The following is a 17755-nucleotide window of genomic DNA, read 5'->3' on the forward strand; positions in this document are numbered from 1 at the left end:
ATAACTCTATGAGGAACCAAGAATTAGCCAAGCAAAACAACAAGAACGAAAAATTAGAAAAAGAGGTAAAATACCTCAAGGAAAAAATAACTGACCTGGAAAACAGATCCAGGAGAGATAATCTGAGAATCATAGGCCTACCAGAAAATTATGATGAAAAAATGAGCCTGGACAACATTCTCCAAGAGCTCGTTAAGGAAAACTGCCCTGCTAGAACCTAAGGGTAAAATAGAAATCGAGAGAATCCACTGGACACCTGCTGTAAGAGATCTCAAACTGAAAAATCCTCAAAATGTTGTGGCCAAACTCCAGAACTACCAGATAAAAGAGAAAATACTTCAAGCGGCCAGAAAGAAACAATTCAAATATCGAGGGTCCACAATAAGGATTGCACAGGATTTGTCAGCCTCTACACTGAAAGATCGGAGGCAGTGGAATACAATTTTCTGGAAGGCAAGAGAGCTCGGGTTACAACCAAGGATCACATGCCCAGCGAGACTGAGCATATTCTTCCAGGCAAAGAGATGGTCATTCAATGATATAACAGAGTTCCAGACCTTCTTGATAAAAAAGCCAGAACTCAATGGAAAATTCAACCTCCAATTACGAGATGCAACAGTGACTTAGAAAGGTAAACAAGGAGAACACACAAACACCCTGCTATTTGATAAGAGCAAACTGGTTATAGACAAGTAGAGGGTATGACTATTAAATACACAAAATGACGATTTTTTTAAAATCTTGCTAAGGGCTACAAAAGGACGGCAATGGAAGAAAGGGAATGGTTGAAGTGGAAAAGGGTAAATTATGCCACTCATAGAGGCATAAAAACTGTATAGCAGAGGGAAAAAAGGGAGGGAGTTGGGAAGCATATAAGCTTTTCCCTCATTGGTTCTGGTACAAGGAGGGAATAACAACCAGTTAAGCATAGGACTCTATGGAGAAGAAACACAAAAAGTATCATTTTAGAGGGAAAGAGGGGAGGGAGAGGAGCTTCGCATGAGATTTGTTCCTGTCACCCTTGATGCGAATAAGAAATAGCATACTTCATTAAGTATAACAATATCCTACAGGCAGTAGGAGGGGGAAAGGGTTACGAAAGGGGGGTGGGAGTGGTTTCTAGGGAGGGAAGTAGTAAGGGGAAAGGGGAGGAAGAGGGAGGGGGGCTGAAAAGGGAACACTGAGGGAGGCGGTGGTCAAAAGGAAAACTATTAAGGGGGGGAAAGGAGAAGGGAGGGAAAATATGAACATAAACAGGGACAGGAATAGGATGGGGGGAAAGAAACAGATAACAATCATAACTGTAAATGTGAATGGAATGAACTCTCCCATAAAACGGAGACAGATAGCAGAATGGATTAGAAATCATAATCCTACAATAGGCTGTTTACAAGAAACACATCTGAAACAGAGGGATACACACAAAGTAAAGGCAAAAGGTTGGAATAAAATATATCATGCCTCAGCTAAAATAAAAAAAGCAGGGTTAGCAATCCTTATCTCAGATAAAGAAAAAGCAAAAATTGACCTAATTAAAAGAGATAAGGAAGGAAACTATATCCTGTTAAAAGGCACCATTGAGAATGAAGCAATATCACTACTTAACGTATATGCACCAAGTGGTGTAGCAACCAAATTCCTAAAGAAGAAGGTTAGAGAATTAGAGGAAGAAATAGATAGCAAAACTATACTAGTGGGAGACCTTAATCTCCCCCTCTCTGAACTTGATAAATCCAACCTCAAAATAAACAAGTAAGAAGTTAAGGAGGTGAACATGATTTTAGAGAGGATAGGTATGATAGATCTCTGGAGAAAAATGAATGGGGATAAAAAGGAATATACTTTCTTCTCAGCGGTTCATGGCACATACTCAAAAACTGACCATGTTTTAGGGCATAAAAACCTCACAATTCTATGCAGTAAGGCAGAAATATTAAATGCATCCTTCTCAGATCATGATGCAATAAAAATTATTTGCAATAAAGGGCCAGGGAAAGACAGACTAAAAACTAATTGGAAATTAAACAATTTAATCCTAAAGAATGAGTGGGTCAAACAAGAAATTATAGAAACAATCAGTAATTTCATTCAAGAGAATGATAATAATGAGATAACATACCAAAATCTGTGGGATGCATTAAAGGCAGTTCTTAGGGGGAAGTTTTATATCCCTGAGTGCATACGTGATTAAATTAGAGAAAAGGGAGCTCAACGAATTGGGCATGCAATTAAAAAACCTAGAAAAAGAACAAATTCAAAATCCCCAATTAAATACTAAATTAGAAATATTGAAGACAAAAGGAGAGATTAATAAAATTGAAATTAATAAAACTATTGAATTAATAAATAAAACCAACAGCTGCTTTTATGAAAAAAACAACAAAATTGATAGACTCGTAGTCAATATGATAAAGAAAAAAAGAAGAAAACCAAATTATGAGTATCAAAAATGAAGAGGGTGAATCTACCTCCAATGAAGAGGAAATCAAAACAATAATTAGGAATTATTTTTCCCAATTGTATGCACATAAATTTGACAATCTTAGGGAAATGGATGAATATTTACAAACATACAAGTTGCCCAGATTAACTGAAGAGGAAGTAAATTACTTAAATAATCCCATCTCAGAAAAAGAAATTGAACAAGCCATCAGTCAGCTCCCTAGGAAAAAATCTCCAGGGCCAGATGGATTCACTAGTGAATTCTATCAAACATTTAAAGAACAATTGATTCCAATACTCTACAAACTATTTGGGAAAATTAGTGAAGAAGGAGTCATACCAAATTCTTTCTATGACACAAATATGGTACTGATGCCTAAATCATGAAGAGATAAAACAGAGAAAGAAAATTATAGACCAATCTCCCTCATGAATATACATGCAAAAATTATAAATAAAATACTAGCAAAAAGACTACAGCAACTTATCTCAAGAATAATATACTTTGGTCAGGTAGGATTTATTCCAGGAATGCAAGGATGGTTTAATATTAGGAAAACCATCAGTATAATTCATCATATCAACAATAAAACTAGCAGAAACCACATGATCATCTCAATAGACGCAGAAAAGGCTTTTGACAAAATACAACATCCATTCCTATTAAAAACATTAGAAAGTATAGGAATAAATGGAGCCTTCCTTAAAATAATAGGTAGCATCTATTGAAAGCCATCAGCAAGTATTATATGTAATGGGGAGAAGCTAGAAGCATTTCCCATAAGATCAGGGGTGTAACAAGGGTGTCCACTATCACCCCTCTTATTCAATCTGGTACTAGAAATGTTAGCAGTAGCAATTAGAGAAGAAAAAGAAATCAAAGGAATCAAGTTAGGCAAAATGAGACCAAGCTATCATTCTTTGCAGATGATATGATGATATACTTAGAGAATCCTAGAGAATCAAATAAAAAACTGCTTGAAACAATAAACAAATTTGGCAAAGTTGCAGGATATAAAATAAACCCACATAAATCCTCGGCATTCCTATATATTTCCAATGAAATTCAACAGCAAGAAATAGAAAGAGAAATCCCATTTAAAGTTACTGTAGACATTATAAAATATTTGGGAATCTACCTGCCAAAACAAACCCAGGACCTGTATGATCATAACTACAAAACACTTTTCACACAAATAAAGTCAGATCTAACTAATTGGAAAAATATCAATTGCTCATGGCTGGGTTGAGCTAATATAATAAAAATGACAATTTTACCTAAATTAAATTACATACTTAGTGCCATACCAATTAATTTACCAAAAAACTACTTTATAGAGCTAGAAAAAAATAGTAACAAAATTCATTTGGAAGAATAAACGGTCCAGAATATCAAGGGAATTAATGAAAAGAAATGCTAGGGAAGGTAGACTAGCTTTACCAGATTTCAATCTGTACTATAAAGCAGCAGTCATCAAAACTACTTGATACTGGCTGAGGAATAGAGGATTCAATTGTGATCCAGGGGTGGGAAACTTTTGACCTTTTTGTGTTCTATGGTTGAACAAATGAAGGTACTTTACTTATGTTTGGAAACTAAACTCCATTTGAGAAGAGGGGCTTTGTGGTGGACTAAATGAAGGTACAGCCTAGGGGTGGAGTAGTATTTAGAACAGGGACTTTGTAATTGATTGAATGAATGGAAGATCCTGGGGTGGGGTAGTACTTGGAGATTATTTAATCACGGCTTAGTAAATGCTGTATTTTGAATGATGTCATGTTTTGACCTTCTCTGTTCTTACTTGGTCACTGAATAAAATGGAGAGCACCTATGCTGGTATTTTGAACCTTGGGAAGTTGCCTTTCCTTGGCATTATATATTACAAGTATTACAAACAAAAATCAACACAGACAGAGCAGACAAACAGAATGCCGGGATACCACAAGTTTTCTCCTCAATTCTGCCACTACAAGAGTTCTCTTCTCAGTTCTGTCCTCTCCCAGCCTGGGCTTCTCCTTATATATACAGTCATTAGCTCCTCCCAACAGGGGTTCACAAGTTCTGTTTCTTAACAAAGACTTGATATAATCATGGGCAAGGCTTAAAAGAAATTTGAACTGAAACAAGGTGCTAAATAACTAAAGAGCCAAAACAAGGCATTAAGTACTTCTTTGCTTGCCATTACATGTGGCACCTGAGAGTTGTTTTGATTTTCATCTCTCTAATCAATAGTGATTTAGTGTATATGACTAGAGATAGCTTTAATTTCTTCCTCTGAAAACTGCCTGTTCATATCCTTTGACCATTTATCAATTGGGGAATGACTTGTATTCTTATAAATTTGACTCAGTTCTCTATATATTTTAGAAATTAGGCCTTTATCAGAGACACTAATTGTAAAAATTCCCAGTTTTCTACTTCCTTCCTAATCTTGGCTGCATTGGCTTTGTGCAAAAACTTTTCAATTTAACGTAATCAAAATTATCTATTTTGCATTTCATAATGTTCTCTCTCTTGTTTGATCATAAATTCCTCCATTCTCCATAAGTCTGACAGATAAACTATTCCTTGCTCCCTTAATTTGTTTGTAATATTAGCCTTTTTTATCTAAATCATGTACCAACTCCTATTTCAAAGAGAAATGTCAAATCATCCCACCCAAAAAGAATTCTTAAAAGAACTTAAAAAGGACTTTAAAAATCAAATAAGAGAAAATGAGGAAAAACTACTGTGTTTCCCCGATAATAAGACACTGTCTTATTAAATTTTTTGGACAGAAAAACACCAGAGGGCTTATTTTCAGGGGAGGGCTTATTTTAATGAACATTGACAGCAATTTTAATAAACAGGTAAATGTGAACATAAAAATGTACCTTTATTCAATAAGCAAATCACTGGGGAAGAACAGGATGACGCGCTCACTGCTGCAGCTTTGATTGGATGCAGCTCGGAGCATGGCGTGGGTTTCACGGGGGGGGGGGGGGGGTGGTGCATACAGAGGGTACCATAATGTAGCGTGTAACGCAGGGGATCACCTTCACTACAGTAGCAATCTCAATAGGGCTTATTTTAGAGGAATCTTACACAGTAAGGGGAGGGCTTATTTTCAGTATAGGTCTTATTATCAGGGAAACACAGTAGGAAAAAAAATATGAGCAATCCAAGAAAATCAAGAAAACTGTGAAAAGAAAGTCAGTGAATTAGAAAAAGAGATGTTTGTCCTTCATTCTTGAAGGGGACCATGACATCAGGGAGGTGATACGATGACATGCAAGTGAATTGGATTTAAGTTAGGGAGGGCTGTTCAAAGTCACCAGCCTCACTTTCTCCCCCTGAGTCATCTGGGTCCAGTGGCAAGATACAGACCAGAATGACTGGAGATGGTCCACAGTGTGGCAGTGGCCTTTTTTAAGCTAAGGTCTTTCAGAGTTCTCACTTTGACTAAGGCACTGCCCATTCAGAACGCTTAAGTCTAGGTAAAAAATGAGCAAGGAATAGCCCATTTTACCTAATCAAAAAATATCAATCTGGGAGTGGGAGACCCCTGAGATTTCTGGTCAAAACAGAAACAAATACTATTTACATTCATATTGGAGTCATCAGGGTCCAAAGAATGACCACTAAGTAAGGCTTGGACTGGGACCTATGGTTAGCCAAGAATGAGAACCAGAGTGAACTCCCTTTAAGGCAAAGTCATTAAGAAAGAAATATAGCCAGTGAGGGGGTAGAGGGAGAAGGGAGGTAGGAAGAAAGAGAGATAAGGAAGCTGTGTTGCCCAAATGGAACTGGCCAGTTGGGTCCCCAGTGGGGCAGCTCAGACTACTCACACTCTGCTTGTCCTACACTCTTGAAAAGGAACAGGATATCAGGAAGGTGATGCCATGAATTTCAAAAGAATTGGATTTAAGTGAGGGAGGGCTGGGCAAAGTCGCCAGCCACACCTTCTCCTCTACAGCCATCTGGGTCCAGTGGCTAGATATGGGTCAGGACAACTGGAGATGTCCCAGGATGCAACCAGGGTAGGATCCCTTTAGTCTCAGTTTGACTGAGGCTAAGTCCATTCTGTGATTAAGGTTTAAAAAAAATAAGGCAAAGAAAAAAAAATAGATCTGGGAGGGGAAGACCCTCAGGGTTTTTGGCCAAAACAGAAACAACTGTTATTTACATTCATTCTGAGCCAATCAGGACAAAAACCTTGAGCAAGTAGAGCTTGGTCTGGGACCAAAGTGATTTAGGGTTAAGGTTGGTCTTTAAGAGAAAAGAAAACAAATTTTTAAAAAAGTTTCAGAGATTAAAATTTGCAATCCCCTTGGGCAGAGCACTACTAGATAAGGGTATGAAAAAAAAAGATCTAAAAACTTAAGGAAGAAAATAACTCCCTGAAAACCAGAACTGTGCAAGGGAAAGGCCAGTTATAAGTTAAGTTATAAGATACCAAGAAATAATAAAACAAAATTTTAAAAAATTTAAAACAGAAGAAAATGCAAAACATCTCACTAGAAAAACAAATTATCTGGAAACTAAATCAAGGAGAGACAATATAAGGACTGTTGGACTACTTGAAAGTTACAATCAAAAAAGAATCTTTTTTTTTGCCTTTTTGGAGGGCAACTGGGGTTAAGTAATTTGCAAAAGGTTACAGGGCTAGTTGTGTGTGTGTGTGTGTGTGTGTGTGTGTGTGTGTGTTTGTGTGTGTTAAGTGTCTGAGGCCAGATCCAAACTCAGGTCCTCCTCACTCCAGTGCTGACACTTTACTCACTGCACCACCTAGCCGCCCCTAAAAAATAATCTTGATACAAGTATGTTACGAGAAATTATTAAGAAAGATTGCCCTTAAGTTCTAGAACAAGAAGGCAAAATAGAAATTGAAAAATATCCACAAATCACCACTCAAAAGAGATTCCAGGAGGAAATACCACAGCCAAGTTTAAAAGCTCCCACGTTACCCAGAAAATATTACAAAGAACAAGGAAAAAAAATTTTAAGCACTGCAAAACTATGATCAGGATCATCACACAAGACCTATAAAAGACCATAGGTATCATAACATTATAATTTTTTTTACATTATATTTCAAAGAGTAAAAGAGCTATGGCTGCCACCAAGCAAGAGAATAATCCTGAATTTTTAAAAAAAATAGACATTTAACAAACTGAAAGACTTTCAGATATTATAACAAAAATACCAAAACTTAATAGTCATATAAGATTCAGGTGAAACATAAGGCCAGTAAACATTAAAGAACAATTATAAGGGACTCAATAAGATCAAGCTGTTTACTTCTTATATATGAAAATCTTATGAATACTCTTAAAACTGTAATTGCTGAAGGGGAGTCAAGATGGTGGAGTAAAAGCAGGGACTTGTTTGAGCTCTCCCCCAAAAACCTTTCAAATACCTGTAAAATATGACTTTAAACAAATTCTAGAACAGCAGAATTCACAAAATGACACAGTGAAACAAATTTCCAGCCCAAGACAACCTGAAAGGTCAACAGAAAAGGTCTGTTGCACCAGGCTGAGAAAGAAGCACAGTCTAGTGCACAAAATACCAGTATAGACCCCAGCAAACATAGAACAGGCCCCATCAGATTGAATCACTGGCAGCTGTGGGTGGTTTCCAGACTGCTCCACCCACAAACACCAAAGAAAACTTTGAAGGTCAATAGGTCTGTCAGAGCAGGGTGAGACAGGAGATTGGTTCAGCCCCAACCCAGGGGCAGCAGTGGCAGCAGCAGCTACTCCCTGAGCTCTTGGCCCCCAAATAGTGGGGAGACCAAGTGGCTGATCAGAGGGGGATTGCAGGGATCTCTTCCCAGGTGTTGAGAGAGGATTCTCTTCCTTTGCCTATGCTTGGATCTGGGTTTTAGTCCTAGGTGGTAATCCTAGGGTAAGGAGGAACACTGGCATGGCAGAGCTTATGGGGCAGCAATAGAGAAGAAATCTTCCTCACAGTTCCAAGGCAGAAAAGAATGCCTGTGGTCACTCGGAGACCACACCATAGGCCAAGAGAAGAGTAAACACCTCTCCTTAGATCATACCACCTTGGAAAAACTGAAAATTTACAGGTCCCTAGAACTATCTCTGAAAACAGCTGCATAAAACCTCTCAAGTATGGGACAATTTGCTCTCCACACTGGAAACAGAGTCCTACCTTAACAAAGAGTTAAAAAGTCAAGTGAATGACTTGAAATGAAGAGTGGAAAAAAAAACTCCAACTACAGAATCATACTTTGGTGACAAAGATCAAAACAAACAACCAGAAGAAAACCACAAAGTCAAAGTTCCTACATCCAAAACCTCCAAGAAAACTAGGAATTGGCCACAGGCCATGAAAAACTCAAAAAAGATTTTGAAAATCAAGTAAGAAGAGGAAAAAATGGGAAGAAAAATGAGAGTGATGCAAGAAAATCATGAAAAACGAGTCAACAGCTTGCTAAAGGAGACTCAAAAAAATGCTGAGGAAAATAACACCTTAAAATATAGACTAACTCAAATGGCAAAAGAGGTTCAAAAAACCAATGAGGAGGAGAATGCCTTAAAAAGCAGAATTGTTCATATGGAAAAGGAGGTCCAAAAATTACTAGGGTTTGTAATTTTTTAAAAGAAGAAAATCAAATTAACTATATATAAAATAAAAAGTGAATATACAACCATTGTGATAACAAAAATTAATAGAAATCATTTCACTGTTACATCAGAAACTATTCAATATGCCAATAAAACTTAATGAAATATTTTACGAATTTTTTACAAAATATTACAATTACAAAAAAATACAAAATATTTTACAAAAATAAAAATACTCAAATTAACAAGAGGACTTAAATATTTATCTTAATCTCAGAAAAACATATTAAACATAATGCAAAAATGAGTTACAAAGGAAAATTCATTAGAAAAAATGAAATTATAAGTATTTCACATAATAGCCAGAACTTTCATTACTTAAGGACAGTTATAATATACAATCTTCAGCTTATAAATACCTTTTTAAAACCTAGAGTCTAGAAATGACTGCAATATTCCAGATGTGGTATGACCACGATAGAGAGCAGTGAGACTAACACGTCCTCAGCCCTAGATATCATAACTCTTTCAATTTAGCCTAAGACTGAAGTTGCCTTCTTGGCTGACACACTACTCTCAGTACAATCTTAAGTACACTGAAAACCTCACATCTTTTTTAGGCAAAATGCTGTGGAACAACACCTACTCAATTTTATATTTGTGAAGTTGTTCTGGCACCCAAGTGTAAGATTTAATATTTATCTCTATTAAAATATGTCTTACTAGACTGCATCTAATATTCTAGATTATCAAGACATTTTTGAGGACTAGATACTAACTTCTTGAGTAAAATCCTGAAAGATATTAGCTACCTATCACAGTTTTGTGACACCTGGAAATCTGACAGACATGCCATGTATTTCATTATCCATGTCAGTGATAAAAACATTCATCAATAATACTGTGTTAAAATCTAGGTAAACTGTATACATAATGTTCAACTGCTAGGCCAGAGTCATATCCTTGTCACTAGCTTTACACTTTGGCTGAGACAAATTACTATTTCTCTCATATCAATAACCAATTATTAAATTAGGATTAAGGTTTTCCCTTTTTTCCTCATTCAGAAACCAGCCCCCCATAGGTTATTCAGTCAATCTCTGAAGGACATTGTGATGGATTAGATTGCCCACATCCACAGGATACGTGCTTTTTTATCTTTAATGGGACCCCAACAAGAAGATCTTACAAAGAGAATCTCACTCCAACATTGTTCATTGACTGGGTAGATATGGATGCCTTTGTCCAGACAGCTAGAGGTAGCTGAACCTCATTAAGTCCTCAGCCCACTTCTTTTGTCAACTACCTCACGAGCTGTGAACCAATCAGAGCTGATTTCCACCCTCAGGTACACCCCCCCTTTTCCAAAAGCATTCAATATTCCCTAAAGTTCATCTTTGATTCCTGAGAATACCACTGACATCATTTTATTAAATATTTGCTAGCCATAATTAACAAATTGATTATTAATTACTCAGAAACTCTGTCTCCAAAAATTTCATTTGTCACACTAGATGAGACACAACCTCCCCAAATATGAGTTTTCTATTCTGTAAAATGGAAATAGCAGTACTTGCACAACCTGTCCCACAGCACAACTATGATGAAAACACTTTGGAAACTCTGAAGGATTATGCAAACATAATTCATTGACACTATCACTAGTGCTCACATTCACATTGTATGAAAGACATCTGTGTTTCATGTCTGATTGCCTTATTTCCAATAGAAAAGTAAGCAAATGATACCTATTATCCAACAAGAATTTTAAGAGTTTTTTAATTCTATGGAATTTTACTAATATGCTTCCTTTGAAAAGTAAAGTTAATAATTTTAATGATAGTCTATTAAAATTCCAAAAGTTATTGTGTTTTTCTATTTATAAGAGCAACTAACCTCAGGATGACTTCGAGGAGGTAAGCGTTCTCTTGGAAGTCTGTCATACTCATAGCGTCCTTCAGACCACACATCATCTCTTCTATATGCCACTAAGGAATGAAAAACAAAAAGAACCACTGAATCATAATTTACACACTTATTAGGATAAACTACTTAATAAACTCCTTAGCCTAGCAGTCAAAAGCCCTTTACTTTTCCAATTTGTATACCAAAACCCCTTTAAACATTTGATGACTCGGTCAAATTGGACTTTTCAATCATACTCCAGTATAACCCTATCCCACCTTTTTAAATGTGCTTACCCTTGAAATATGCCTCATTCACCCATCTGATTTCTTGAGTCCTCCCCATCTTTCAAGATATACTGCCACTACTTCCCATAAAACTTTCCCTGATGCTCTCAAACAGATATAATTCACGAGCCCTCCATAAACCAATGCATAATCACATTTTATTGTACATTACAATTATTTGTATATTTGCCTTCTTTTCCCTTGCTAGATTGTAAACTTTAGGACAGAAGTTATTTGTTAATCATCCATTTATCCCCTCCTCGTTTCCCTACCCCCCATTCAGTAGAGAGTCTGACACAAGGTATATGGTGTAACACTATATTGGTTAGAAGAGAGGCTGTGCTTCCCCCCTTCCCCCCAAAAAAATTTGCTTTGAATAAAGAAAACTTAAGTGAAGTCTATAGTCAGTGTTATTTATTAATGTATGCTTACATAAATATGTAATTTTTGTTTTCCAAGAGATATTGTTTTAAGTATTGGGTGGGAAGTATAGAACTGGTCTTAAATAGTAAATATTTGTTGAACTGAATTGAAAGAGAAAACAGGCAAAGAACATAAATGATCCACATTCCTACTAAAACAATCTTCTAGAAAATGCAAAGGAAAAAGAGTGGGCCTCTAACAGGAAAGCAATTTTCTCTAAAGCAAAAGTTAGTCAAATAGTTTCCCACCTCCATCCAAAAAATTTAGAGAAAATTCAAACTTTTCAAAAACAGTTTTGCTTATTTTCCAGAAATGGGAAGATTATGAAAACATTTATGCTACAATGTTTTTAAACCAAACATCAATCAAACTTAAAATAAGCCTATACATCAAATTGTAAACCATCTTGAGGTGGGGGGAGAGAAAGGAAGGGGGAGAAAATGTAGAACTCAAAATCTCACAGAAGTGAATGCTGAAAACTAAAAACATATAAACAAATAAAATTTTAAAAAAGAAAAAAATTAAAATAATCCTATAACCTTGGATGAAATAATAATTAATTTGATATGACTAAAAATACTAATGTTAAAATTAATTTGGCTAATATGTCACTCCTTCCCCCAAATAAAAAAAAAAGTACTTACTTGTATCTTTTCAGGAATCAATGAATTCCTATGGAGGAGAAAAAAAAGTACAGATTTAAACAGTTGTTTCTATACAAAGAATTTAACCGTTAATATAAAATAACAGCCACAAATATGAACAATCCACACTGACATAAATCCCACAGCATTAAAAATGGCAGGATTCTGGGCCTAGGAGGCCATTTGTAATTAAAATGAATGAGAAATAAAATTAATGAAACAAGCTCATAAAATTTAAGGACATATTTAAAAATTTGAACTATATTATTCTCCTTTTTATCAAAGGTAAATTGGCATTTTAATATATTCACCTTCAAATAAGTCATGCCCAATATTTCCTATCACTAAACACATTCAAGACAAAAAAAATGATTCCATGGCAATATTATAAAATCAACCAATTAACTCTGTACCTCCTTCACCATTATATTTTGAATAAAGACTTGTTCTTAGCAGATAAATTATTTCATTCCATGACTTTACAAAGAATTATACATTTCTTCCTCAATAAACATTTATTAAGGATCTACTATGCCCATGGTACTGCAGTAAGCACTGAAAAACAGTTTGCCCTCAAGGAATTAAAGATCTAATAGGGCAGGAGGAGAAAAAATACAAAAAGAAATTGAAAAAGGAAGGCTGGAGAAGGTACCCACTGCAGGGTATATGGTAGAAAAGTTAGTCAGAGAAGTCAAATGATGATTTACAAACTAAAAATGATCACATAAAAATATGTTCCAGATGACTAACAGTAAGAGAAGTGAGAATCAAAACAACTCTTAAGTTTTTACAACCTACCAAAACGGCAAGGATGAGAAAAATAAAGTAAAATCAACATTGGAAGGACTGTGATAAGAGAAAGCATATTGATTGTATCATGTTAAAGCTGTGAAGTGATCCAACTATTCTGGCTTTCAATTTCTTATTATTTCAGAAAAATGACTTAACTGTCTATACTATCTCACACAGCAATAACATTACTGGAGAAATATCTCAAGGAGTCAAAGAAACAAAGGACCAATGAGCAAAAGAAAATTTGTAAATGTAGCAAAAAACTTCAAAGGAAAGTTTACATCAAAGGCAAATAGCTGAAAATACTATGGCATATAAACACAGGTAAGAAATAATAAATTAGGAATCTAGGAAAGATTTGTATAGTCTGGTACAAAGTGAAATAGGCAGACAAAACATTATATACAACAACTACAATCATGCCAACAAATTAGAGAAACTCACAATTTAAGATTGGGAAAGTGGCTATCTTGTCCAACCCATATATTTTTGTCATTGTTCAGTCATTCAGTTGTGTCCAACTCTTTGTGGAAACATAGTACCATCAGGGTCTTCTCAGTCAAAGAACTGAGGTAGCATACCAGGGCATAAACCACCAAATGCAGAACGAGAAACTAAGAGACCCCTGAACTAGCACTGGGGGCATGAACAAGTATAATCTGGTACCTCTTTGTCAAAAGACACAGAAAAGTAAAGATTAGTGAGGATTCAGCAGAGGTCATTAGATTTGGCAACTGAGAGATCATTGGTAACTTTGGAGAGAGTAGTTTCAGGTGATATAATGAGGTACTTTATCATTCTCTCCCTCAAACATGTATGTTCGAAACTCCCTCAGTTTCTCAACTTATTTTCCCATGACCTACTCCTCCACCATGTATAAAACTGATTGTACCACCTCCATATTCAAGAATTTCCAAATCTCCTCATTTGACTTTAATTTATTGGCTTTCCAATTCCAATCCTGTGACCCTTCATTTCTCTTCTAGACCATCTCCCCTGCACTACTACTCTCTCCCCTTATCCCTATCTTAACTCCTAGTAGAACCAGTTAAACTCTATAAATCCCTTAGCCCCTTATCTTATCTCTAATTTTGCCTCAAGCCTCAGTCCAGGATCACATACTATATAGATGATACCGAATGAAGGCAGAGAAAGTCACACAAACATTCTGACTGGGACCAATACACAAGCTCAACTGGGACATTACTGCTACTGAGCAATGTAATGGTAATGGGATCTGAAGATCTTCCATGCCCCTTGCATTGGCAGGCTAGCAGGTGCTTGGCACTTGGGTTTCAAGCTCATAATTGTGTCAAGTATTGAGACCCAGAGCTTGTAAGTCTCCCAGTGGGATGAACTTGCTGATGTGGCAGGAGGGAGTGGGGCAGGGAGGAGCCGGAAGCAGCAGCAGTGGCGGGTGGCAGCAGGAACTTCTGCTGAGGGCTTCTGCTGAGAACTGCCAGGACAGAGACTGCTGGGAGCAAGCAGCGTGGAGGCTGAGCAGCTACTAAGAGTGAGGAGAGAAGGATCTTTGCCTGAGGGAGCCTGTTTTGTTTTAAAGGCTTGGGAATGTGGGTGTTCAGTTCATTAACTGTCCCAACTTAGTGGTTACTATAATGACTTTTGACTTTTTGGTTTTGGGACTTGGCTTTCTGGTATTTGAATAAATACTTTGGCTCTGCCCCCCATGTGGAGAGCCTGTTAACATTTTGTGATTCACAACTATACCAGCATATTTATAGTCAACGTAGAGGTTGTGAATATTGCATTGTTGTTATAGGCAATCCTTCTAAACCAGGCAGGCCTGCACGACATGCTGCCTGACAAAGGATTTTGGGCAGCTGGCGTGTGACCTGAGGCAACCAACTATGTCAGTTTGTCTCTAGTCCCTAGAAATTTCTAAACCTTTCTTATCAACTTACTTATTCTTATCAACTTACTCTTTCCACAGCAGTTCTTCTAAAATCTTTTCATCCTTTCTCAAATCTCCCATGGTTCCATCTACCACCATCCTATCAGCTGAGAACCTTGCTTCATAGTTTACTAAAAAAACTAAAGCCATTCACCACCAGCTCCCTTTTCTTTCTCATCTCATATCATTCAGATGCTTTCTGCCCATACCTCCTCCTTTACCCCTTTCTCACATAAAGTTGGACTTATTCCTTAGCAAGGATCACCCCTCCACCTGGACAAGCAATCTCATTCCAACCCATCTCCTCCTAACTGCCCCTCTGTCATCCCCTCTCTAAAAACTTACCTTCAATCTCTATCTAATGATTCTTTCTCTGACTACAAACATTTCCCTGGTTCCTTCACCCTCAAAAAACTCTCACTTGACCCTTCCATTCCCACTATCATCCTCTATCTAGATTTCTGTCCTTTGTCCCCAATTCCTAACCTCCTTGGTAACCTCCAATTTTGCATCTCCAACTGCCTTTCAGACATCTGCTGGATGTCCAGGAGTTATCTGAAACTCAGAATGTCCAAAACTGAACTCATTTATCTTTCCTCCTAAATCCTCCACTCCTCCTAACTTCCCTATCACTACTGAGTGCATCCCAGTCCTTCAGGTTCCCAATCTTGGTGTCCCTCTCAACTACTCTCTCATCTTCCATATTCAGCCTATTGACTTCACCACCTCTGCAATATCTCTTAAATATACCCCCTCCTCTCCTTTGATACTGCTACCCCACTGATACAGGCCCTCATAACCTCAAACAGACTACAATGGCTTGTTGATGAGGTAGCCAGTTGTAATGGTAATGGGAATCTGAAGATCTTCCCTGCTCCTTAATAAGCCTAATAAACCTGCCCTGCTTTGAAAATAAATTCTGTCCCCCAATAGGCTGAATGAATCACATGGAGCCTATGATAAGAGGAGTTTGCTGAAGGGTGAAGTAGAGCCCACAGGAAGCTGGGAGTCAGAGCTAGCTAGGATGGGAGGATAAGAGAATGTATTCCCGGGAGTCAGTTAGGCTTGTGAGTAAATGTTCATTTTTTGTTGGTTTATGGGAAGGTTAAAGGATGCCGTGGCTCTCTGCGCTGTGGTAGCTTATTAATTTCTTTGCTACTATGATGGAATCAGCTTACTGGTTTTGGGATCTGGTTTTCTGGTGTCTGAATAAATGTTATGGAGAATCTGTTATATTTTGCAATTGAGCACCATGCAGGTATATTTATAATGACCATGGGCACTGTGAATATTGTATTGGTGCTAAAACTGCCCACTCCAACCAGCCTTCCATTCAGCTGTCAAAGTGACAAAAACACAAATCAGACCACCTCATGACCATTTCCTTTACTCAATAAACTCCAGTGGCTTTCTTATCTAGGTTCAAATACAAGATCATCTGCTGGTATTCAAAGCCTTTCATAACCTAACTTGTCTTTCCTCCCCTACCTTCCAATATTTATTTACACCTTATTCCCCATTACATACTCTTTGATCCAGTGACACTAGAATCCTTACTGTGAACCATGAACAAGACCTTCTATCTCTTGGATCAGTATATGTACATTTATTTATACATATTGTAAAATATACATTATAATATCAACTGCGCATTCTGTATTCATCCCTATCTGACTTGCTATTCTATCACACTCTTTCTGAAATCTCATCTTTCCTCACCCCTCCCACTGCACTGAAAAACTTCACTGAAAAAAACAGAACATTTATCTTTCCTTTTTCTCCTCCTCCACATCTCACATCATTCAGACATCTCCCTCCTTGATTTCCTCTTTCTCTCCTGGGATGAAGAGATGGACCTTCTTCTTGCCATGGCAAACCTTTCTACAGGAACCCATGATTCCATTCCTTCCCAACTTTTCCAGCAAATTGCCCTTACTATCTTTCTCTTATCTCAATCTCTCCTGATCTACTGGCTTCTTCCCTGCTGCATATAAATATGCTTATGTCAAAAACAGGAATAAAGAGAAACATTAAAAAAGGTAAAACATGGATGAACAATGATAAAGGACTAAACAAAGAACAAAGGAAAGGGAATAAGCATTTATATAGCACCAACTTTGTGTCAGGTACTGTGCTAAGTGATTTATAAATATTAGCCCAGTTTATCCTCAAAACAACCCTGCAAAGTAGGTGCTATTATTATCTCCATTTTATAGTTGAAGAAACTAAAGCAAACAGAGATCAAGTGACTTGGACAGAATCACACAGCTGGCAAGTTCCTGAGATGGGATATGAAATCAGATCATCCTAACTACAGGTGTCCAAGTACACTATTTACGATGACAACCAGATACATATGTCCTTTCTGAGTCCTAACATCACCATGGGAATAATGGGAATCCAACTGGACTAGACCTGGGAGTGGTTCTTTTATGTCATAATGAATTTACAAAAAGAATAAGGACAGAGAGAGATCATGGGTGGGGAGGAGGGGGGAAGACTTACAGAAAATTATTTCACATAATCAGGATACCCAAGTAGACATCTATAAACAAGGAGAAGGGGTTGATGGTACGAGGTGACCCTTGAACCTCACTCTCAACCAAAATGGTTTAAAAAGGAAGAATACATACACCAGCATACATACACGTATATACACTCATACACAAGTACAGAAATACTTCAACAAATCATTCAACAGGGAAATAGAAAGAAAAGAGGAGAGGGAGAGGGGAAACTGGAGGGAGGGATTAGTACTAAGGAAAATAAGAACTAAGGAT

At 37.0% G+C, this 17755-nt stretch overlaps 1 protein-coding gene across 7 annotated transcripts in view; it reads right to left on the reverse strand.

Moving 5' to 3' along the window:
• PPHLN1 (periphilin 1) overlaps positions 1–17755 on the reverse strand; it is a 189065-nt gene that overhangs the window by 166001 nt on the left and 5309 nt on the right. For all 7 annotated transcript variants that reach the window (XM_069094200.1, XM_069094198.1, XM_069094196.1 and 4 more), the window contains exons 2-3: positions 12272–12299; positions 10909–11000 (exon numbers count right to left, since the gene is read on the reverse strand). In XM_069094200.1, coding sequence (XP_068950301.1) covers positions 10909–11000; position 12272 — 93 coding nt within the window. In that variant the 5' untranslated portion in view covers positions 12273–12299. The remainder of the gene's footprint in view (positions 1–10908; positions 11001–12271; positions 12300–17755) is intronic.

Source organism: Petaurus breviceps, unplaced genomic scaffold, assembly GCF_028583685.1.
Source record: "Petaurus breviceps papuanus isolate PSGF00001 unplaced genomic scaffold, PetGlider_PUasm1.0 216, whole genome shotgun sequence".
NCBI lineage: Eukaryota > Metazoa > Chordata > Mammalia > Diprotodontia > Petauridae > Petaurus > Petaurus breviceps.